The 25,361-nt window shown below is 40.1% G+C and overlaps 1 protein-coding gene across 6 annotated transcripts in view; it reads left to right on the top strand.

The window, feature by feature from the left end:
• Positions 1-25,361, top strand: part of GTDC1 (glycosyltransferase like domain containing 1) — a 445,574-nt gene that overhangs the window by 344,458 nt on the left and 75,755 nt on the right. For all 6 annotated transcript variants that reach the window (XM_018062499.1, XM_018062503.1, XM_018062522.1 and 3 more), the window contains one exon: positions 20,709-21,041. In XM_018062499.1, coding sequence (XP_017917988.1) covers positions 20,709-21,041 — 333 coding nt within the window. The remainder of the gene's footprint in view (positions 1-20,708; positions 21,042-25,361) is intronic.

Here is a 25,361-nt window from a genome sequence, read left to right as displayed (position 1 = left end):
TTCCTAGCTAACACCATGTACACAAGCAAAATCACCCTCACTTACTAAAGCGTTCTGCCTCCGCACTGCTTCAACACCACTTGTCCATCTGCTTTCCATCTCTCAGAATCTTCTGTTGTCATCCTTCTCAGTTATTCTTGTTGTCCCTGAGAGTCCATGCCTGTCTTAAAATTCTCATACCATTATTTCATTAGAAATTCAAAATCAGGGGGATTTAAAAGTAATGTTCGTTCTGTCATGTTTTCCCCAGCACAGTCTTCACACGTCATCGAGCATTTTTATTCAGACCCAATCTGATCAGAAACTTGTCAAATGGCTATAAACCTCTTACTTACTAAGGGCAGAAAGGCCTCCCCCTGGTTATTTCTTTAGCCGCACTTTGCATTTCTGTTCTTCTCCTCCCCTACCTTTACCTCTATCCACACCCACTCAATGCTCTGGCTATATATGTGCGTGTATATATATGTGTGTGTGTATATATATACACACACACTTTATGTAAATTAAAAGACGCTTACTCCTTGGAAGGAAAGTTATGACCGACCTAGATAGCATATTGAAAAGCAGAGACATTACTTTGCCAACAAAGGTCCGTCTAGTCAAGGCTATGGTTTTTCCATTGGTTGTGTATGAAGAAAGTTGAGCGCCAAAGAATTGATACTTCTGAACTGTGGTGTTGGAGAAGACTCTTGAGAGTCCCTTGGGCTGCAAGGAGATCCAACCAGTCCATTCTAAAGGAGATCAGTGCTGAGTGTTCTTTGGAAGGAATGATGCTAAAGCTGAAACGCCAATTCTTTGGCCACCTCATGCAAAGAGTTGACTCATTGGAAAAGACTTTGATGCTGGGAGGGATTGGGGGCAGGAGGAGAAGGGGAAGACAGAGGACGAGATGACTGGAGGGCATCACCGACTCGATGGACATGAGTTTGAGTGAACTCTGAGAGATGGTGATGGACAGGGAGGCCTTTCGTGCTGCAATTCATGGGGTCGCAAAGAGTCAAGACACGACTGAGCGACTGAACTGATATATATGTTGGTTTTTTTTTTTTACCCCTGTGCTAAGTTGCTTTCGGTCGTCCAATTCTTTGCAACCCCATGGACTGTAGCCCACCAGGCTCCCCCGTCCATGGGATTCTCCAGGCAAGAAAACTGGAGTGGGTTGCCATTTCTTTCTCCATTTTTACCCCTGTACTATGTTTTATTGCCACACTTTTTGCATATGCTATTGTTTATAACACAACTCACCACTTAACATTCACACTTGACTACACTGGAATCATCATTGAGGTCTCAGCTGAAAGATCACTTTCTCTAGAGAGCCTTACATGATGTTACCCCCTCCTCAGACCTGGGTTCTCATCATCATAATATCTAATTCTACCCTAATTGGAGCACCAACCCCATTGGGTGTTCCATGAAGACTTCTTGGCTATTTGCCTTGCACATAGTTCAGTTCAGTTACTCAGTCATGTCCGACTCTTTGTGACCCCATGGACTGCAGCACACCAGGCCTCCCTGTCCATCACCAACTACCAGAGTTTACTCAAACTCATGTCCACTGAGTTGCTGATGCCATTTAACCATCTCATCCTCTGTCGTCCCCTTCTCCTCCTGCCCTCAATCTTTCCCAGCATCAGGGTCTTTTCCAATGAGTCAGTTCTTCGCATCAGTTGGCCAAAGAATTGGAGTTCCAGCTTCAGCATCAGTCCTTCCAGTGAATATTCAGAACTGATTTCCTTTAGGATGAACTGGTTGGATCTCCTTGCAGTCCAAGGGACTCTCAAGAGTCTTCTCCAATACCACAGTTCAAAAGCATCAATTCTTTGATACTCAGCTTTCTTTATAGTCCAATTCTCACATCAATACATGACTACTGGAAAAACCGTTGCTTTGACTAGATGGACCTTTGTTGGCAAAGTAATGTCTCTGCTTTTTAATATGCTGTCTAGGTTGGTCATAACTTTCCTTCCAAGAAGCAAGTTTCTTTTAATTTCATGGTTACAGTCACTATCTGCAGTGATTTTAGAGCCTCAAGGAAAAATAAAGTCTGCCACTGTTTCCACTGTTTCCCCATCTTTACCATGAAGTGATGGGACCGAATGCCATGATCTTAGCTTTCTGAATGTTGAGTTTTAAGCAAACTTTTTCACTCTCCTCTTTCACTTTAATCAAGAGGCTCTTTAGTTCTTTGCTTTCTACCATAAGTGTGGTGTTATCTGCATATTTGAGGTTATTGATATTTCTCCAAGCAATTTTGATTCCAGCTTGTGCTTCATCCAGCCCAGCATTTCTCATGATTTACTCTGCATATAAGTTAAATAAGCAGGGTGACAATATACATCCTTTATGTACTCCTTTCCCAGTTTGGAACGAGTCTGTTGTTCCACGTCCAGTCCTAACTGTTGCTTCCTGACCTGCATACAGATGTGTCAACAGGCAGGTCAGGTGGTCTGGTATTCCCGTCTCTTTCAGAACTTTCCACAGTTTGTGGTGATCTACACAGTCAAAGGCTTTGGCATGGTCAATAAAGCAGAAGTAGATGTTTTTCTGGAACTCTTGCTTTTTCAGTGATCCAGTGGATGGTGGCAATTTGATCTTTGGTTCGTCTGCCTTTTCTAAATCTAAGTTGAACATCTGGAAGTTCTCAGTTCATGTATTGTTAAAGTCTGGCTTGGAGAATTTTGAGCATGACTTTGCTAGCGTGTGAGATGAGTGCAATTGTGCAGTAGTTTGAGCACTCTTTGGCATTGCCTTTCTTTGGAATTGGAATGAAAACTGACGTTTTCCAGTCCTGTGGCCACTGCTGAGTTTTCCAAATTTGCTGGCATATTGAGTGCAGCACTTTTACAGCATCATATTTTCCACATACTAGACATTCCGATTTGTTTAAATGTTGAATGAGGTTTTTTGTTCCGACCTTTTTCACTCAGTATTTTCACTGAGTATTTAAGTCTTTCTTTACCTTCAAGCCTTGGTTATATTCTAGTGATAGCTGAGCAGTTTACCCATCTGTTATATTTTTACAACCTCTTTTCCAAACTTAGAAATACTGGAAACCATAGGAAACCTGAAGAAAATGGAAGCGCGTATACACTCGCTTTGTACATTTAAAGACTTTATTTCAGATGTAAAATTAACAAAATTATATCTTCAAATATTAGTTCAGAATAAAGACAGTTTTTGTGGCTTAAAAATTTTAGACAACAGTACAACCAGAACTTGAAGTGAATCAGTACTTAGTGCTATAGCATTTAATGTGGTAGCAAAACAAAGTGGTGGGGAACGGGGTGTGCTGAAAGTTGGATTTGCTGGTAATTTTGATTTATTCAGGTTGTGGGTAGGCAAATGAAAAAGGGGGGGGAAAGGGCTGGATTTTTGATGCCCATCTGTTCATGCTTCAGAGACCTGGAAACTGATGTTTTAAATTTCCTGGTTTTAGTTTTCTGGTTTATGCAGCTTTAAGAAGGGGAAAGATGAAAACTCTCAGTTTGAAAAATGAAGAAATAAAAGGAAGGACAAGGAAAAGCTTAAGGTAGAAAAAAGGAAACAAATAATATGAAGGGAGGAATATATTTGATTTATAACATTGAGCTTTTTTGTAATTAATGTGCCTCTAGGCAGAGAACAAATCTTTGATTATTATACAAATGAAAATAAGGTAACATATTAAAATGCCTGCCTTAAATGGATGGCTAGGTGTAAACCTGTGAGAGTTAACAAGAAAAATGCATCTTGCAAAAGGCATGGATCTCGGATTTTATAAGTAGTTTAACTGTGAAAGGGCCAGTTGAGTCAGAAGCTGGAATTTTTAGAACGTTGTCTCTTCAGTAACCATAACAACAAAGTGATGATGATCTTCATTATTATCAAAAATAAAAAATGATGGTATTTACTGACCTCTTACTAGGTGGCACATAACATGGAATACAGAACTCGGCACAGCAGCATTGTTATTAACCCCATTTTACAGCTGGGGTAGCTGATTGAGAGAAAGCTGTTTCCCCAAGGCAGCTAATAAGTGGCAGAGTCCTGAACTGAAAACTATGTGACATACCTAGAGACCTGCCTGATCCAGTGTACCTTTTTGCCTCCTAATAATTATAAGATAATCAATAGGTTAGAAGTTTGATCCTCCTACTTCCCTGAGAAGTTTAGGGGACTGGCCTCATTCTCACTGAATATATGAGAAAACCCAAGTTTAAAGAGATTAAGTAAATATCTTCACAACTGAATACACTTAAGAATAATTCTCTCCTAAACTCAATTTTCTATACTTTTAAAACTTATTTTTAGTAAAAACAAATAAAGAAAAGGAACATTTTTTTTCACAAGAAAGTTCACGCATTTTCTTCTTTTCATCCCCTAGATTCTCTTGTCAGTTTTGATGGTCAGCTCTCTCTTCCTGTGCAGTATTCTTCTGTTGTCACTGTCTGTCAACATGGATATGGCACCTCCTAATCCATCATTTTCCTGATACTCTGTTCAGGAAATTTCACTCATCTCAGCATTGACTCTTTCTCCTCTTTTCCACAATAATGTCTCGTTGTATTCATCATCTAGGGTTGCCATAACAAAATACCATAGACTTGGTGGTTTAAACAGCAGAACTTATTTTACAGTTATGGAGGCTGGAAGTCTGAGCTGAGGGTGCTAGAATAGCTACTTCTGAGGAGAGCTGTCCTACAGTTTTGCAGATGGCTGCCTTCTGGCTGCATCCTCACATGTGGCGGGGGGAGAGAAAGAGATCTCCTCCTCTTCTTTTAAGGCCACATAGTCCTATTGGATTATGGCACAATCCTTACGCCCTTATTTAACTCTCAGTTCAGTTCAGTTGCTCAGTGGTGTCTGACTCTTTGCAACACCATGAACTGCAGCATGCCAGGCCTCCTTGTCCATCACCAACTCCCGGAGTTCACTCAGACTCATGTTCATTGAGTCGGTGATGCCATCCAGCCATCTCATCCTCTGTCGTCCCTTTCTCCTGCCTGCAATCTCTCCCAGCATCAGTCTTTCCCAATGAGTCAACTCTTCGCATGAGGTGGCCAGAGTATTGGAGTTTCAGCTTTAGCATCACTCCTTCCAAAGAACACCCAGGACTGATCTCCTTCAGAATGGACTGGTTGGATCTCCTTGCAGTCCAAGGGATTCTCAAGAGCCTTTTCCAACACAGTTCAAAAGTATCAATTCTTTCTTCGGTGCTCAGCTTTCTCCACAGTCCAACTCTCACATCCATACACGACCACTGGAAGAACCATAGCCTTGACTAGACGGACCTTTGTTGGCAAATATCTCTGCTTTTGAATATGCTGTCTAGGTTGGCCATAACTTTCCTTCCAAGGAGTAAGCATCTTTTAATTTCATGGCTGCAGTCACCATCTGCAGTGATTTTGGAGCCCAAAAACATAGTCTGCCACTGTTTCCACTGTTTCCCCATCTATTTCGTACCTCCTAAAGAGGGCTTCTGCGATGGCTTAGCAGTAAAGAATGCACCTGTAATGCAGAAGCCTCAAGAGGCACAGGTTCGATCCCCTGGCTTGGGAAGATCCCCTGGAGGAGGGAATTGCAGCCCACTCCAGTATTCTTGCCTAGAGAATCCCATGGATAGAGGAGCCTGGCGGGCTACAGTTCATGGGGTTACGAAGAGTTAGACACGACTGAAGGAACATAGCATACACTCACATACCTCCTAAAGACTCTATCTCCAAACTTAGTCACATTCACAGTTAGGTCTTCAACATATGAATTTTAAGGGAACACGTTTCAGTCCATAGCACCCATGAAATGATACCTTGTTCTAATGGAAACTCTCCAGTTGGAAACTGCTTAAAGGAATTCTTATTTTGCCTGGAAAGAAGGAAGTGATCCTTTCTTCAATACGAGCACATTTTACTGTCTTGCTTTCAACTTCCAAATAATGGCTTCCAAAAAAAATCTGTGGAATAGGAAACATAACTAGAGATCATTTTTAGAGTTTTCCTTCAATGCTTTATTGATGCTATAGAAGATATGGATTCTCAGAGTAATGTGAACATGTACTGGTTAATCCATACAAAGCAACTTGCTGGGTCTATGTAGAACAGCCTCTTCCTCTTACTTGAAAAAAATTACTTCATATTCACATTTGGGAACTTGTTTTTTTATACTGTCATTAAATTAAGTGGGGTGAATGAATAGATGCTTTTAAAACTTCACTTCTGAGTTATTAATGAAACAAACGATGAGCGAATTGTTATGTTTAAATGGAAAACATCATTTTAGTAGTGGAATCAGTAAATACAATTTAGTTTAAAGATAATATGGATAGTTTTCAATCTCTGGCTGAGAGACCAAAATAAGTGTCAAATATCACTATGTATGCTATAAAAGCTTTGTAAGTATAGACACAACCTCTTGCTCATACAGGGAGCTCAGATATTTGTTGAATGAATATTTGCTAGCTGATTCAACATAGTAACTCATTTCCTAACTGAGAAAACCCAGTGTTACCAAAGATGGCCTTAGGAATAACTCCCTAAGTATGGATGTTACATAAAGTGCAAAGAAAGCAGAACTTTGACTTACTTATTACTTAGCTCATCTACACATCAATACCAGCTCTCTTTTAAATTTGTCAAGAAATTTGCAAAACCAGATATTATCCCATTTCGTAGATTAGAAAACTGAGCTTCAGAGAAATTAAGTGATTTGTATAAATTCACGGATACAAGAAATGCCAGTGCAGTCCTTTGTACCAACACCACCCGAGTTCTCCCCTCTTCAACATACCCATTGCTTGAATGGACTTACTTTAAGGTGCTTCACGGAGATTTCTCCACCTGTCCTCCCAAAAGAATCTTTCTCATAGGCTTACCGTGGTACCTGAAATCATCCCATTTGTAATTAGTTCCCTTCAGTTAAGGTATTGCAAAGGTGTAAGGTGTAATGTATTGAGCAGGGAAGGTGATTAATACATTGTGGGAATTTAAGGTTAGTTTCCAGAAAACCAAGAGTGCAGAGCACAGGATGATTCAGGGTAGATCCAAAGTGGGACTTAGTTCCAGGATAGGCTGCAAAGGGATGCATGGTAATAGGAGGAGGAGAGGACCTGGGTAGTGGGAAAGTAGTATTAAGATCTTAAGGGAGTTAACCACCAGTGGGTGGAGCATGTTTAAAGAAGAGATAGGAAAATAAAGGTGCACTGTTTGCAGTTTAGCCTACAACTTTGTTAACTGTGTTGAATTACTACAGTAAACCTTGTGTAAATAACAGGGTTTTGTTGTTCTTTGTATTTTTTGGAGAGGAACGTGAGTCATGAAAAGTAAGTATGCCTATGTTCACAAGGATGGCTCTGGATTTGATAAACATGGGTTGTGGCAACATGCAGGATAGCTTTTCCTAATCTCATACATTGATAAGGACCTTAAGTTCTGTATGGGAGGAGTATATCATAAAGAGATTTTATAAAATTGCATAAAAAAGAACTGCTCATACCAGTAGGCAGTTATATTATCAATGTATACAATCTAAAATGCTTTGGAATTAAGAGACTGACAAATACACATGCATATTTCCTAAACGAGGTCAGTCCTGAATATTCATTGGAAGGACTGATGTTGAAGCTGAAACTTCAATACTTTTGCGAAGAACTGACTCGTTTGAAAAGACCCTGATGCTGGGAAAGATTGAAGGTGGGAAGAGAAGGGGATGACAGAGAATGAGATGGTTGGATGACATCACTGACTCAATGGATATGAGTTGAATAAACTCCAGGAATTGGTGATAGACAGGGAGGCCTGGCATGCTGCAGTCCATGGGGTTGCAAAGAGTCGGACACGACTGAGCGACTGAACTGAACTGACATATACATACTACTATATATAAAACAGATAACTAACAAGGACCTACTGTATAGCACAAGGAACTCTACTTAATATTCTATGGGGACCTATATGGGAAAAGAATGTAAAAATGAGTGAATATATGTGTATGTACAACTGATTCACTTCTTGTATACTTGAAATGAATGCAACACTGTAAATAAACTATATTCTGATAAGAATTTTTAAATAGATTGAGGAATTGAGGCATAATTATTTAAGTTAATTAATACTGATTATATAAACTATGTTGCTAGAAGAAGCCATGTAAATTAATGGTATAAATAAGGTAAAGGGAATGCATTAGATTTTAGAAATGATTCTTAGAAATGCTGGTAAAAAAAAGTATAAAAGAAATAGACTCATGGGAACAGAACTGTCTTTTCTTTATGACGTTCATGTATGCCAGCTATCTAAAGGACAGACATCAGAAAATGATGGACCTTAAACAACAGAGAGGAAGCTGAAACTTCTCTTTTTGGCAGCCTTCAAGAGAAGATGCTGTCTTGACTAAATGTGTCATATCCGGGACCATACACGGATAATGAGGCCAGTCTGATAACCATAAATATGCTTTCAGTTTCAGCATGCATTTCTCAGACTAACAAGTAGAGTTTGCTTGTTAATTTTAACTGAGGTTGGTTTCTATGGATCATGTTTTCCTATCTTGTCAGAAAACAGATTCTTCGTAGTCCAAGCAAGACACTCCTGCTCAGTATCCTCTTAGACTGCTGTCAGTGTTGCATGTTGGCTTTGAAAATTTGCACCATGGAAGTTGAAATTTGTTTCAGGCACAGAACTTGAGCATCTAAATGACACGGCCCAGGGACTTCCCTGATGGTTCAGTGGCTAAGACTCCATGCTTCCAATGCAGAAGGCACAGGTTCCATCCCTGGTCAGGGAACTAGATCCCATATGCTGCAATTAAAAACCCCACGTGCCTCAATGAAGATCAAAGATCCCGAGTGCTGCCACTAAGACCAGGCACATCCAAATAAATAATAAAAATAAATTCAAAATCAAAAACATAAATGACGTGGCCTAACCAGCCATGGTGGTGTTGGGTGGCTGTTCCCCCAAAGCATTTATGCTGTGTGCATGTGGATTGTGACTGACTCATGTGTGATTCAAATTTGTTCAAATTATGTTCTGCCAGGAATTTCTTGTTGAAACCGCCTTCATTGACATGTGCCATCTATTTTATGAATATTAGCCCTTAGCCATCTCCAGTAAAGAAGAGCAGCCATCCTACAACCAACCACCAAACACAAATCTTTTTGTTTAATGTTGTGGTCTTCAAACATCTAGTTTTAATTACGATAGACTTCCTTGTTTGTGATTCCTTTATTTAGTGAAGATAGTGTGGCAAGAAGTATAGGGGGTATGCGTGTATACATGAGAATGCTAGATTAAGATCTTTACTTTTATATTTTATAGGTTTATATAAATCTGCTTACCATATAAGTGATATATTGGATACATGTGGGCAACATGATTTTTTAATTATCTTTGATATTTGCTTATGTGGCTAAATTCTAAAAATGTTAATTTTGTAATTAATTTCGAACACATTGTTTGGAAACAGTGAATAGTTTCTGTTATAAATCACCCATAAACTTTTGTTATAAATCACCCAATCACTGAAGTGCCTGGATTTGTCTTCCCAGTTGGTTTTGGAAAAATTATTTTTGATTCCTGTTTCCTTTCTCTTCAATTTTCAATATGGTTCCTATCCAGGAATCCACAGAAATTGCTGTGATAAAATCAGGTGATCTATTTTTTTCTGCTATCATCCATATTATCTTTGAACCATGTCTTTTTCTGTTACTTTTTTCACAAGTTTTCCTGGTATCTTCATACTTCCTTTTCTCTATTGATGTGTGGCCTTGGTGTATGGCTTTTGGGCTCAGTTTCACCAGTTGGAGCTGAAATGAATTTCCCCCCTCCTTCTGCCATCCCTACTATATAAAATATGCCTTCACCCATCTGGTTTCCCATGCTTTTTGACTCAAGCTATGTACCACCTAGGGTCTCAAGAACTATTTCCCAGGGTATCTTTTATTGAATGTTAATTCTTTAAGGTGCTTCTTTGTGTGTATGCAGTGGGGGCTTTGTCCTTGTTTCATTGAGTGCTAAGTTTGGGAAACAGTAAATATATTATTTCTATAACATAATAGATATTAAATAAATATTTATTGAATGAAAAGAATGAATGAATGAATGAACATATTTATGTACATACTAGTATGTGCTTTGGGAAGTTCTGTAGTAAAGAAATGTCTAACTTTATTTAACCCAGCATATCCTAAACCTGATCTCTCACAAACCCTTCTCTAGGGTAATACACATGTTCCCATGAAACTCGTGATGAACACATCATGCCTTATGAGACTTGAGCCTAGAGAGGTGGCCGCAGCACTCTCTCTCACCCAGCCTGAGCTACATGGACACATGCTGGGCTTCTTCATTATCCTTTCCCCTTGTCTGGCCCACAGGCCTGCCAGTTTCCTTATTCCAGTTGCTAAGGCTCTCCGCTTTCTTCATTACTTCATTACTTCATTCCATATTTGGAATAATCGTTGATCAGTTATGCTGTCTCTCTGTTTCTTTAATCATTCACTCATTTGCATCTTTTTTTTCACATGCTGTCTTCCACATTTGCTTTGAGAAGCATAACTTAATCATCCATCTTGTGGACTCTTATCTGTGGGTATTAATTTATGAGATTCTATAAGTTGAACTTATGTAGTGAATACTTCTTATTGAAATCTCTCAAAAAGACATTTGTAAACAATACAGGCCACATGACATGCTTTTCTGCCGTGGCATGCTCTTCAGCAACACAGAGTCAGTCTTAATGTCCTCCCTTGACTTGACTTGCTTCATTTTATCGCCTTCTCCCCAATTATCTGTTTGTCAGCTAAACATAAACTAGCTTCTCAACTTCAGCAGAAATTAGCTAAGGAGCCTAGAGCATTTCCTTTGCTTACCCTCAATCTAGCATCAACTCAAGGTCCTCTCAAATCTTATGTTTTAAGACTAACCTGAATAAGGCATTTGGCCATTCCTACAGGTCCAGTGCTAGGTTCGTATGTTTGGTTGTGGGTGGTACAAGGAAACAATCAAATTTAGGTCTGGAAAGTACTTATTCAAACTATGTCTTTAAACATCCCTCAACACAATACTGGGTTTTTTGGCAGTACCTCTAGACCTAAACTGGGGGACAGAAGTGGGGAAGGATAGGCAGCAGAAAGAGGTTCTACTTCTGTTTCAAAGATTGGCTGTTGGTTGGAAAAAAGTTGGGGGTGGGGTCCTATAGCTAATAACAGATTGGAAACGACTGCAGTAATCAGAATCTTTCTAAAAGTTAAAAAAAAAAAGTTGAGTAGGTTTTCTGAGAGATTTGGAAAGAGGAAGGACATTCTATGAGTTAGGTGGGCAGATCCAACCAGTCCATTCTGAAGGAGATCAGCCCTGGGATTTCTTTGGAAGGAATGATGCTAAAGCTGAAGCTCCAGTACTTTGGCTACCTCATGCGAAGAGTTGACTCATTGGAAAAGACTCTGATGCTGGGAGGGATTGGGGGCTGGAGGAGAAGGGGATGACAGAGGATGAGATAGCTGAATGGCATCACTGACTCAATGGACGTGAGTCTGAGTGAACTCTGGGATTTGGTGATGGACAGGGAGGCCTGGCGTGCTGCGATTGATGGGGTCGCAAAGAGTCGGACACGACTGAGAGACTGAACTGAACTGAACCTAGACAGCATATTAAAAAGCAGAGACATTACTTTGTCAACAAAGGTCTGTCTAGTCAAAGCTATGGTTTTTCCAGTAGTCACGTATGGATGTGAGAGTTGGGCTATAAAGAAAGCTGAGCACCAAAGAATTGATGCTTTTGAACTGTGGTGTTGGAGAAGACTCTTCAGAGTCCCTTGGGCTGCAAGGAGATCCAACCAGTCCATTCTAAACGAGATCAGTCCTGGGTGTTCAATGGAAGGACTGATGTTGAAGCTGAATCTCTAATACTTTGGCCACCTGATGCGAAGAGCTGACTCATTTGAAAAGACCCTGATGTTGGGCAAGATTGAAGGCAGGAGGAGAAGGGGACTACAGAGGATGATATGGTTGGATGGCATCACAAGCTTAGTGGACATGGGTTTGGGTAGACTCCGGCAGTTGGTGATGGACAGGGAGGGAGGCCTGGCATGCTGCAGTCCACGGGGTCGCAAAGAGTCGGATACTACTGAGCGACTAAACTGAACTGAACTGAAAGTTTCTTTAAGAAAAATTGGAGGTGGGTGGGGAATTTTCCTGGAGGTCCAGTAGTTATGGCTTCACTTTCCAGGGTATGGGGTACAAGTTTGATCCCTAGTTGGGGAGCTAAGATCCCACATGCCTCACAGCCAAAAAAAAGCCAAGACATAAAACAATGTTGTAAAAATAAAAAAAAAATTCAATAAAGACTTTGTAAAAAATCAGGGGGATGATAAAATGCAAACCTGGCATATGCTCTAGAAGGCAGCTCACTGGTTTTCTTCTTTCCTTTCTCCTCTTCCCTTCTTACCTCAGTACTTCTCCTCTTCTCATTAGCACCTCCACCAGAGTTGGAGCTGGGGAGAAGAAAGGAAGTGTTCAGACATGTGCCTATTTGCATAGTTACTTCATTAAGTTCCCGCCAGGATAGTGCAAACATTCTGTCCACTTCTATAAAAAAGCCAGTATCACCCCATCAGTAAGGTATTATTTTCTTTTTTAGCATAGAACCATTTATTGCCAGCTTTCTCTTAAACTGTACATTACAAATAGCATCTGATTAAGAACATTTCTGGATGGGTTAATTAGTGTGGTGACTATTATTAAGCAAACTGCTTGTTAGTATTATGCCTATTTGATCTTGGTATTGATGTGAAGTAATTGACCATAGAGCTACATTTAGAAAAGCTGAAATAAAGTTTTTGATTTCTATTATGGCAATAAATTGTTTATATTAAACATATCTGAAAATATGAGCTTCATGGCACAGAGAATCAGAATAGACTGTGTAGGATGGTAGATGAGGATTGTTTTGTTTTATTTTTTAGAAACAGTAATATGTTTGTCCAGCCTGCTTCAAGACCAGCTCTGCTAAAACAAAGTAGTAAAAAATTATTTCTGCTTACTGCTGCAGAGTATATGAAAACTAAAGCAATTTTAGCCTCACTCACCTAAAGGACATATTCCCTTTCAGATTTAGACAATTGTCTAAATACTTCTTTGGGTAACAATCACTCTAAATAGATTATTAAAGAAAAATATGAGAAGATATAGTCAACAAGGAAAGCATAGCATGTAACCACCTTCTTTCAAGTACTGGGTTATTACTTATATTATTCATTGGTATTTTGTCCAGTTCTATTATGAAGTTTCCCCAGCTATAGCATTTCCATAGGGAATTTATTCCATGAGCTAATAATTTACACCATCAGGGACTTTTTCTTGAAATTCAGCTTAAATTTTCCCATTCTTAATTTCATCTCATTACTCCTAGTTATACCCCGCTGTATCCAGATAAATAATTACGCCCTTTGCTTGGAGACTCCTATTATGTACCCCTCTAGTTGTCACTTAACCAGGCTATTCATATTTAGCTCCTTTAATCTGTCCTCGTAAATCAATTCTCCCATTGCCTTAATCATTATTATTGCTCTTCTAAAAACTCTCTAATTTTCAAACATATACAGTTATCAGGTGCCTCTGATGAAATCAGCTTTTGCACAGTATTTCTGCACCCACAGACTTGGTCTCTCCCTTTGCTGTAGATCATGTTCCATAACTTAGCAGCATCAGTTTGCTGGTGCAGTCAGCACACAGACTCATCTGGTCAAATTCCAGGAAATCCAAATGATCTTTTCAGTGTGTCCTTCTGCATTCAGGTTCATTTTCATTTTGTCAGTTTCATAATGTTAATAAGCTGAGTTTTGGATTTCTGTCCATATTGATATTCCACATCTTCCCATGTCCTTATTCACCACCACCTATCAAGTCAGTCATTCACAACCCGCGTTAAGGTGGGATTCTGTTCTTCCTTGAGAACCTTTAGGAAACATGTTGAGTAAAAGCAAGCCTAGCACCTTGCCGCAGCTAAATTCCTTGTCAGTTACCAGTTCCCATTGTTTACAACCCTGTAGCCAATCTCCCATCTCTTTTAATTTTCAATTTTGCTCACATGCTGGCCAATGTAAATGGATTTTTTTTTAACAAGATGGGTCATGATACTGTTTTCTAAAATGAAGATATGTTGTTTCAATCCCCATTGATTTTTTTTTTTTAATTGTGAATTCTTTGTGTACCAAGTTTGTAATTCTCTTAAAATCCTTTATAAGCTTGCCTGGTGCTCTTTATCTGACATAAACAAATAGGTTACTCCACTTGCTTCATTGTTTTCCACATATGTACCTATGTTCTTTTTCTTACCATTTGTTCCATTTGTTTAGGAGAAGTTGAGGACATTGTCACGGTCATTTTTTTTTTCCTTTTGTGGTGACCGTTGGAAAATATCCTATTGATTTTTAGTTCCTTACAATCTCCTCAGTATTTTGAATTTATATCAGTAAGAAAGTTGGTTACTTCCCTTCTTGATTTTTGGATCTGTGAGATCTGAAACTCTAATCTGTATATGCCCAAGTTTCTTTCTATTTTTTAAAAATAAATGCTCTAATTTTTCATTAAAGCATTATAAAACCTAACAAAACTGAGGTTGTGACCACTGAGTTTTTAGAGATCAGTAGATACATGAAAAAAAATTAGTACAACATTCATTATAATTCAAGAAATTTTCTTAACCTGATAATCTAAATGAGCTATTCAGAGGTCTTCTTAAAAATTAAAATGTAGTTAACTTACAATGCTGTGTTATTTTCAGGTGCACAAGCAAAGTGACTGAGTTTTATATATGTGTGTGTATATATATATATATATATGTGTGTGTGTGTGTATATATATGTATGTGTATATACACACATATATATATACACACAGGCTTCCCTGGTGGCTCAGAGGATAAAGTGTCTGCCTGCAAATCAGGAGATCCGGGTTCAATCCCTGAGTTGGGAAGATCCCCTGGAGAAGGAAATGGCAACCCACTCCAGTATTCTTGCCTGGAGAATCCCGTGGACAGAGGAGCCTGGCGGACTACAGTCCACAGGATTGCAAAGAGTCGGACACGACTGAGTGACTTCACACACACACATATATATACACACACTTAAATTCTTTTCCCATCTCTTTCATTTTAAATCAAGAATTAATGTATTATTTTATGGGAGCATACCAAGGGGGTTAGCCCCATTCTTTGAGTTTTATCTGTCTCTATGCAATATCTGCTTCTTCTGCTTATGACAGTGCAAGGATGCTGGGCAGGTTTCAGTTCAGTTTCAGTTCAGTCGCTCGTCGTGTCCGACTCTTTGCGAACCCATGAATCGCAGCACGCCAGGCCTCCCTGTCCATCACCATCTCCCGGAGTTCACTCAGACTCACGTCCATCGAGTCTGTGATGCCATCCAGCCATCTCATCCTCAGTCGTCCCCTTCTCCTCCTGCCCCCAATCCCTCCCAGCATCACAGTCTTTTCCAATGAGTCAACTCTTCGCATGGGGTGGCCAAAGTACTGGAGCTTCAGCTTTAGCATCATTCCTTCCAAAGAAATCCCAGGGCTGATCTCCTTCGGAATGGACTGGTTGGATCTTCTTGCAGTCCAGGGGACCCTCAAGAGTCTTCTCCAACACCACAGTTCAAACGCATCAATTCTTCGGCGCTCAGCCTTGTTTACAGTCCAACTCTCACATCCATACATGACCACAGGAAAAACCATAGCCTTGACTAGATGGACCTTTGTTGGCAAAGTAATGTCTCTGCTTTTGAATATGCTATCTAGGTTGCTCATAACTTTTCTTCCAAGGAGTAAGCGTCTTTTAATTTCATGGCTGCAGTCACCATCTGCAGTGATTTTGGAGCCCAAAAAATATAGTCTGACACTGTTTCTACTGTTTCCCCATCTATTTCCCATGAAGTGATGGGACCAGATGCCATGATCTTCATTTACTGAATGTTGAGCTTTAAGCCAACTTTTTCACTCTCCTCTCTCACTTTCATCAAGAGGCTTTTTAGCTCCTCTTCACTTTCTGCCATAAGGGTCGTGTCATCTGCATATCTGAGTTTATTGATATTTCTCCCGGCAATCTTGATTCCAGCTTGTGTTTCTTCCAGTCCAGCGTTTCTCATGATGTACTCTGCATAGAAGTTAAATAAGCAGGGTGACCATATACAGCCTTGATGTACTCCTTTTTCTATTTGGAACCAGTCTGTTGTTCCATGTCCAGTTCTAGCTGTTGCTTCCTGACCTGCATACAGATTTCTCAAGAGGCAGGTCAGGTGGTCTGGTATTCCCATCTCTTTCAGAATTGTCCACAGTTTATTCTGATCCACACAGTCAAAGGCTTCAGCATAGTCAATAAAGCAGAAATAGATGTTTTTCTGGAACTCTCTTGCTTTTTCCATGATCCAGCAGATGTTGGTATTTTGATCTCTGGTTACTCTGCCTTTTCTAAAACCAGCTTGAACATCAGGGAGTTCACAGTTCACGTATTGCTAAAGCCTGGCTTGGAGAATTTTGAGCATTACTTTACTAGCATGTGAGATGAGTGCAGTTGTGCGGTAGTTTGAGCATTCTTTGGCATTGCCTTTCTTTGGAATTGGAATGAAAACTGACCTTTTCAGTCCTGTGGCCACTGCTGAGTTTTCCAAACTTGCTGGCCTATTGAATGTAGCACTTTCACAGCATCATCTTTCAGGATTTGAAACAGCTCAACTGGAATTCCATCACCTCCACTAGCTTTGTTTGTAGTGATGCTTTCTAAGGCCCACTTGACTTCACATTCCAAGATGTCTGGCTCTAGATTAGTGACCACATCATCATGATTATCTGGGTCATGAAGACCTTTTTTGTACAGTTCTTCTGTGTATTCTTGCCACCTCTTCTTAATATCTTCTGCTTCTGTTAGGCCCATACCATTTCTGTCCTTTATCGAGCCCATCTTTGCATGAAATGTTCCCTTGGTATCTCTAATTTTCTTGAAGAGATCTCTAGTCTTTCCCATTCTGTTGTTTCCCTCTATTTCTTTGCATTGATCGCTGAAGAAGGCTTTCTTATCTCTTCTTGCTATTCTTTGAAACTCTGCATTCAGATGGTTATATCTTTCCTTTTCTCCTTTGTTTTTCACCTCTCTTCTTTTCACAGCTATTTGTAAGGCCTCCCCAGACAGCCATTTTGCTTTTTTGCATTTCTTTTCCATGGGGATGGTCTTGATCCCTGTCTCCTGTACAATGTCACAAACCTCATTCCATAGTTCATCAGGCACTCTATCTATCAGATCTAGGCCCTTAAATCTATTTGTCACTTCCACTGTATAATCATAAGGGATTTGATTGAGGTCATACCTGAATGGTCTAGCGGTTTTCCCTACTTTCTTCAATTTAAGTCTGAATTTGGCAATAAGGAGTTCATGATCTGAGCCACAGCCAGCTCCTGGTCTTGTTTTTGTTGAGTGTATAGAGCTTTTCCATCTTTGGCTGCAAAGAATATAATCAATCTGATTTCGGTGTTGACCATCTGGTGATGTCCATGTGTAGAGTCTTCTCTTGTGTTGTTGGAAGAGGGTGTTTGCTATGACCAGTGCATTTTCTTGGCGAAACTCTTCATTCCGCATTCCCAGGCCAAATTTGCCTGTTACTCCAGGTGTTTCTTGACTTCCTACTTTTGCATTCCAGTCCCCTATAGTGAAAAGGACATCTTTTTTGGGTGTTAGTTCTAAAAGATCTTGTAGGTCTTCATAATACCATTCAACTTCAGTTTCTTCAGCGTTACTGGTTGGGGCTTAGACTTGGATAACTGTGATATTGAATGGTTTGCCTTGGAGGCGAACAGAGATCATTCTGTTGTTTTTGAGATTGCATCCAAGTACTGCATTTCGGACTCTTTTGTTGACCATGATAGCTACTCCATTTCTTCTGAGGGATTCCTGCCCACAGTAGTAGATGTAATGGTCGTCTGAATTAAATTCACCCATTCCAGTCCATTTTAGTGTGCTGATTCCTAGAATGTCGACGTTCACCCTTGCCATCTCTTGTTTGACCACTTCCAATTTGCCCTGATTCATGGACCTGACATTCCGGGTTCCTATGCAATATTGCTCTTTACAGCATCAGATCTTGCTTCTATCACCAGTCACATCCACAGCTGGGTATTGTTTTTGCTTTGGCTCCATCCCTTCATTCTTTCTGGAGTTATTTCTCCACTGATCTCCAGTAGCATATTGGCCACCTAATGACCTGGGGAGTTCCTCTTTTGGTATCCTATCATTTTGCCTTTTCCTACTGTCTATGGGATTCTCAAGGCAAGAATACTGAAGTGGCTTGCCATTCCCTCCTCCAGTGGACCGCATTCTGTCAGGCCTCTCCACCATGACCTGCCCGTCTTTGGTTGCCCTGCAGGCATGGCTTGGGTTTCATTGAGTTAGACGAGGCTGTGGTCCTAGTGTGATTAGATTGACTAGTTTTCTGTGAGTATGGTTTCCGTGTGTCTGCCCTCTGATGCAGGTAGGTGGATTATATATATATGTAGGTGATTTTTCCTGGAAGGCCTTGTGAAACAAGCACAGATGCCCCCACATCAAGCTTTTGGGATGAGCACAGCGTACTGCAGCCATACTGGATTTCCAGGTCACAGCGGAACCCTCACTGTTCTGTGTGTGGTTCATGCTCCCTCACTTTCAGGACTAGTGATGGCCCTTCGCCACTCCACAGTGACATTCTGACTCCTCAGCTCCCTTAAGCTCTACCTCTGTCCCTCCTCACCTCACTTGAAATAGATAGTCTCATCCAACTCTGAGGATGCATTAGATTCTGCATTTGCCATCAAACTGCTTTTTAATCAATACACTTTTTCTCTTCTTCCCTCTCAACTTTGTAAGAAAGTTCAGTACATTCTCTTGAATAAGGTCCTACTTCCCTTCCACAGCAAGCTGCCTGCCAATATCACAGCTTATGTTCTTTTCCTACTTCCATCTTGTAAGACTTTTCTGTTTCCTTGGGATCCTGCTCCCTTCCCTGGGCAAGTACCCCCAGTTGAATACTCATGTGGACACCTGCCCCATTAAAGAGAACTTGACCTTGCCTTCCCCACTCTCCTCTTCTCTGCCCGTCTCTCCCTGTGCTCACTCCCTAACCAGCATCTCGTTTCTGCCTCTGCCACCATGCCCTCAACATGAACTGCCCTGGGAGTAACCAGTAATTGACTCCCTTGTTGTTGTTTAGTCACTTAGTTGCATCTGACTCTTTGCAGCCCTTTGGACTGTAGCCTGCCAGGCTCCTCTGTTCATGCCATTTCTCAAGAAAGAATATTGGAGTGGGTTTTCATTTCCTTCTGAAGGGGATCCTTCCAACCCAGGGATCAGATCTACGTCTCCTGCGTCTCCTGTATTGGCAGGCAGATTCTTTACCACTTAGTCACCTGGGAAACTCATGATCTACTTCATAACAGAACCAAAATCTCCCTGTTGTTTCTGGTGCTATAGCACCTCTGTAGTGTTTTACACACACACCCTCTTTTTTTTTTTTTAACAGTTTTAAGAGCTCCTAGTTCTTTTCCCACACGTTCTTTAGGAGCTCTTAATTCACTTCAGTAGTGTGATGTTACTCTCAGATTTCTTTCTGTTCTTCCAGATGTCCCTTGTTGCTTTTCTTGATTCTATGGTTCTTCTTCCTCACCTGGCCTGACATGCATGTGCTTTCCATTTCTCTTCCATCCAGGGAAGGCGCCAAGTCTCTAGATGGGCCTTAGGGCCCCTGAGGACACCCTTGTTGTCTGGCCCCAGACGGCCTCTCTAGACCTTAGACTCCAGGACCTGGCCCCAGACTCTTTGGCTTGCATCTTAATCCTGGAAGGGCTCATTCTCTTTCACACCCTTTTCCTTTGATCACAGTGCTCCCTCAGTTCAGAACTTCCCCTTCTCTGCCTTTCAGAATCAGTCAACTAAAACCCTCTTTAAGCCCTTACTGATTTCCAAGTCAGAATTAATCTCTAGTTCTCAGTTTTAAGTTAGGACGTCCATTCTTGATACACGGCGTTCTACCACTGGTTAGTTGAACGTTCTCATGCCCGTCTCCCTCTCTGTCTGCCAGCTTACTCATCAGTACATGGTGAATTCCTTGGTTTCATTTTGTGCGGTTGCTTCTGCCAATAAGTAACAGGCATTGAAAGCTGCATGGTGAAGTATTATGGGAAGAAAGGAGTGAGATGGTGACGAAAAAAACATACTTCAAGAAATATTAGCAAAGTCAATTAAATAAAAATTGTGTACAGGCGCCCAGGAGTATAGAAGAGTCATGTGAGCAGAAATGCTCAGTGTTAATCGAGGAAGCTCCAAGCATTTTTGTAGGTTAATGAATAGATTTGTCTTGAAAATAAACACCAGGTCATGTCGTAACTAGAAAACACAAAACTCCAGAAAGACAATGAAAGAGAGAGTGCTAAACCGTTGCTCTACTCTTATTTTTTATGGTATATGCAAGGCAGATTTTATAGCCACAGAAACTCTTTGGAAACCATTCAAAGACAGTCTAATTTCAAACTTTTGAACTTTCTCATGATGACTACTGCTTTTTTGCACTCTTTGTAGAATTTTTGTTATATCTTTAGTTGTTTTCCTTAGTTTTTATACACCATCTTTATGTCCTGTTCTTTACTTTACAGACTAAAGAACAAATTTTAAATAGTATTTTCACTAAAAGTATACTGCTTTTTCCTTTTGTAATAGATTCATGCCCAAGCACAAAGCAGCCCATTTACAGAAGATGCTCAGCCTTAAAGAAAATGGTGGCACTGCTCCATCCACGGCCCTTCCTTTCCAACAGGAGCAGAGAGGTTCTGAGAATTTATTGAAGAGTTTTGATTCAAAGTCTGGACTCGGTGATGCTGCACAACAAGAAAGCCTGGGTTGCTCCGTAAGACAGGAGTCATACTTGAAAACATTCAACTCCTCAGATGATTCAAGCACACATCATGGGGAATGTAAACAAAATCAGTGTGACATTTTGGCTGAAGCTGATGATCAGCAAAGACCATTACATATTGTCTGGCCTCACAGGTGGTAAGTGTAAGACATACCAATTTAGTAAATTGTGAACTGGTAATAGAAAATACATTCTGATGATTGACTTAGTAATTTGTTGTCCTGATAGCTTTAGAAAAAGATCATTTCAAGGGGGTGCCAGGATGGCACCACTCAGTGTCTTTATATTTATGCTGGTATACTTAGGTTAAATTTGAATCACGTACAGCGATTTGCAGTGACTTCTTCAACAGTAGCAGCTCGGTACTTCTAGGAAACCAAACCTCATTCAAGAAGTTTCAAAGTGTAAAAATAGGATCCCATGTCTTTATATATTCTGTTACCACAACACTGTTTTATATCTCCACATTGCTAACAAAGTATTACCATTAAAACAAAACCAGTTTCCATTATTTACTAATTTGACCAGTTTCAACTAGATGCCTTTATTTCACTTATCATAAAATACGTAAGTACACATAAAACTGTTTTCCTTCTCTCAAATGCCTCTACACTGTGCTAAGGAAAATGCTTTCCGATAGACTCTTTTCTAAACAGAGGAGAATCAGCTGCAGTGTGTAATCGCACCAAATATAAACTCATAAACTTAACCCTGGCTCCTATAAATTAGGATTTAAAGAGGTAAAATGTCCTGATAATCTTCTGGTATTAGGCATAAACATTTTAATCTAGTTTTTATTCCTCCCAGTTAGTTTAATCTGCATGTGGCCTGATTAGAGTTCACTTCCCCTACAGATTATGGTCTCTTTATTGCAGAGATGCTGGGCTGATCATTAGGTCCGATTTTCTGAGAGCAACTGTTTACAGGTGAAGTAATAAGCACACCACACCGGCCGGGCAAAGCGCCTTTGCCAGGGATTTGACTTCCAGCACATTAAAACTCCAGAAGCTCTCCCTGTTGATCTGCAGCATCTGGTACCTAAAGGGCTTTTCATCTTTGACTCTAAATGTATGAACGTAAAATTTAGGTATTGAAAGTTAATGGGGAATGTGGTTTTGAATTTGTCTGTTCAACCTCACACTTCCAGCATAGTCTTTCTAAGGGAGTTTTAACATTCATTTTTAAATCATGTTTTATTTAGAATGTGACCTTGTTCAGTATTATTTTGTATTATTTCTAAATGCAATGAATCTAGATGAGATTAACCTGTTTCAAGGTAAAGTGGATCTCATGGACTCCCTCCTAAAAGCATTTCTTTTGGTTCTACTGACCTTGAATTGTCTCTGAAGAAATATTTATTATGAGAAAATCGGATTAAAAAGTTTGGTTCTGGGTTATCATGCAACTGCAAAATTAAATAATTGGTAGACTCCTAGTGCAAAATAGCATCCTGATTGGGGGTGGGGAGGGTGAGAACCAGATTATCCAATACTTTGTACAAAATCAGACAGAGTTGTGTTAATAAAATTAACAATATTAAATTGAATAATTCCCTCTCTTCCTTTGTATATTTTTGCTTTAATTTAATTGTCTAAAGTAGTTGCTTAAAGAGATGCGGCATTATGTTTGTGTGCATTCTTATTGTTAAAGCTAAATTATTTTTAATTTGGAGAAGAGGGGAAAAAAGCCGCATCAGCAAGAGTAAATGCCAAAATATAAAAGTAACACATTCATCCTTACGGGTAATATAGTAGAACATTGGAAACTTGGAGGTTGCCAGACACATAGCTAACATTAGGGCTAATTTTGAAAATCTAGCGTGCAGTCAATTTTACTGATGCCTGGGGACATACAAGGTAGAAGCTGACAAGAGAACTAATTTTGTTTGGGTTATTTACTGCTATGCATCATCCGCGGGTTCCCGCCTGACACACAGCTATATGAAGGGGGATATTATCACACACTAAAAATTTATGTTGACATTCGATATTTGTTCAATATGTCAGCAGTATTACTTTCATAATCAAAAGAGTAAGAAAAAGAGAAAAGAAAAGCACTTTATGCTCATATAGATATATCTTTTTAATAACCGTCTATAAGGTTAATATAGTTTACCTTTGAGAGTATACAATGAAAACAAGCAGGGTTAGGAGGGGAAATGACAGAAAGCATCAACCCGAGCTGTTTGTTTGCCATTACCTAAGCGAGCCATGTCAGCTCTCTGGCCCGCGTCTGATAGCTATTTGTTGTACAGAGAGCACAGCATAAAAAAAATATCAAACTCTTAATACTATTGTGTGCCCATAACCATCTGTCACTGCTAGCCTGGAGATGAGAGGAAGATTACGAGGAATAAACACTGAGCCGCCGAGCATTGGTAAAGCCTTCGGGCAAAAAACTCTTGTGGGGACATCAAAGACATTCTAATTCCGAGGCAGTCAAGGATTACAGTGTGTAACCTGTGCTGACAACAGATAAATGACTGGCAATATTGTGCCAGAGCTGTTGGGTCCTGCATGGAGTACTGATGATGATGATGATGATGTTATCTTGCAGAATGGACTCTGCTGGGATAATTTTATGATAAAACACTTTTTTCAAATGCCACTGGGTCTAGGCAGACATTTACTAGCTACAGGGGTAGCAATCAGTTTCTTCAAAATTTACTGTTCTAAGCCCATTAGAGTTCCAACGCAGCAAGACTCTTCAATGAGAATCTAAAACGCCTATATTTTCTTTAGGAGAATATATGCAAATGTTGTGAGCTGAACTCCTACCCTTTAGTGGTAGATGCTTTATCATCTGATTTATGTAAATTTGCTCATAAAAATACAGTTTATTTTTAATTGGTGAATATGGATTAGAAAATTAAAATTCTGGTTCAGCCTACATCAGACATTCCCAGTTACAAGCACACATTTATTTAGACCTCTTATCACGTGGGTAGAAATCGTAGCATTGTCCGGTCAATACAAACTGTATTCTAAAGGCAACCATTGTTTCTACTAGAAATGACCAGGGTTGTGTTTCTTGCTCAGGCCTCTTCGTTTGAGCCTGCCCATCCGGCACTTCACAGGTTCCTGTCAGTATCATGAGCTACTTCAACTACATGCTTGAGGGGCGGGGGGGGGGGGGGGGGGGGGGGCGGGGCGGGGGAAGGGTTGTTTTCCTTAAGGTATCCTGCAGAATGCTCTCCAGTCGGTTGCGTTTTTGCCGTAGCCACACATGTTTTCCAGAGAGAAGGTGTTTTGGAATAAGAGAACACATTGATGATTGCCTCCCCTGTAAACATAAAGGAGAAATGGATGCTGGAGAGAGCAACAAAATTCTTAAAGCCTGTCATTACTTTGCCTGACAAAACAAAAATAACACCCTATCCTTATCATAAAAAATATGCCCATGAAATCATGCAGTTGCAGTAGCCTACTCTCAACACGAAGGGATGCTGACCTCATTGTGTTAGTTCAACGCTGGGATCATGAATGGTCTAAAATATAGTGTTAGCCTCTAACATATCTCGTACTAAGTCAACCAAATGTAGAGTCGGCTTGCTAGGATATGTATCAAAATCAAAAGTGACATTTTCTCAAAGATACATTCTGGCTTTAAATCTGTGTTAAAATGTCTGTGCATGAGAACAGGCCCTTAAATGCAATGCTTGCCCCCTCTCTTCATTCTTTCTGAATCTGAGCTTGTCAAGGATTATAGTGTGCAACCTCTGCTGACAGTAGATAAATAACTGACAGTATTTTAGCAGAGTTGCTGGGTTCTCTGCAGAGTAATTTGTTTTCTCCTTTCTACCCAGTCTTTAATGTTTTGTTATAAACATCTATAGCAAGGCACAGTTAATAGAAATGACTTATAGAGAAAGACCTGTAAAAAATAGACTGCATTGGCAAAAGTCTTTTTTTTAAGTGTTTTCTTTCCATATATTATACAAATATTATAATATTGTGCCAGGTTCCAACCTTTATGTAAGTAAGTGTTCTTTTTAGTATAATGGGCACAAAAGACACACTGCTGGAGGAACAGAAAAAACAAGATTACAAGACATTGAAGGATAGCGTTCCTGAGATTGTGGTTCTCAAACTCTCTGATCAGAAGACCCCTTCACATTCTGAAAAATTATTGGGACCCCAGGCTTCCCTGGTGCTTCAGTGGTTAAGATTCCACTCTGCAATGCAAGGGACATGAGTTCGATCTCTGGTCCAGAAAGATCCCACATGCCATGAAGCAGCTACACCTGTGAATCACAACTACTGCACCAACACTCTAGAGCCTGTGAGTCACAACTACTGCACCAACACTCTAGAGCCTGTGCTCTGCAGCAGAAGAATCCACCACAATGAGAAGCCCATATGCCGCAGCAAAGAGTAGCCCCTGCCCAACACAACTAGGGAAAGCCCGAATGCAGCAGTGAAGACCCAGAGCAGCCAAAGAATTAAAAAATTAAATCT

The sequence above is a fragment of the Capra hircus genome, chromosome 2 (genome assembly GCF_001704415.2).
Source record: "Capra hircus breed San Clemente chromosome 2, ASM170441v1, whole genome shotgun sequence".
In the NCBI taxonomy this organism is placed as follows: Eukaryota; Metazoa; Chordata; class Mammalia; order Artiodactyla; family Bovidae; genus Capra; species Capra hircus.
Note: the sequence above shows the minus strand (reverse complement) of the source record. Positions and strands in the feature narration are given on the sequence as shown.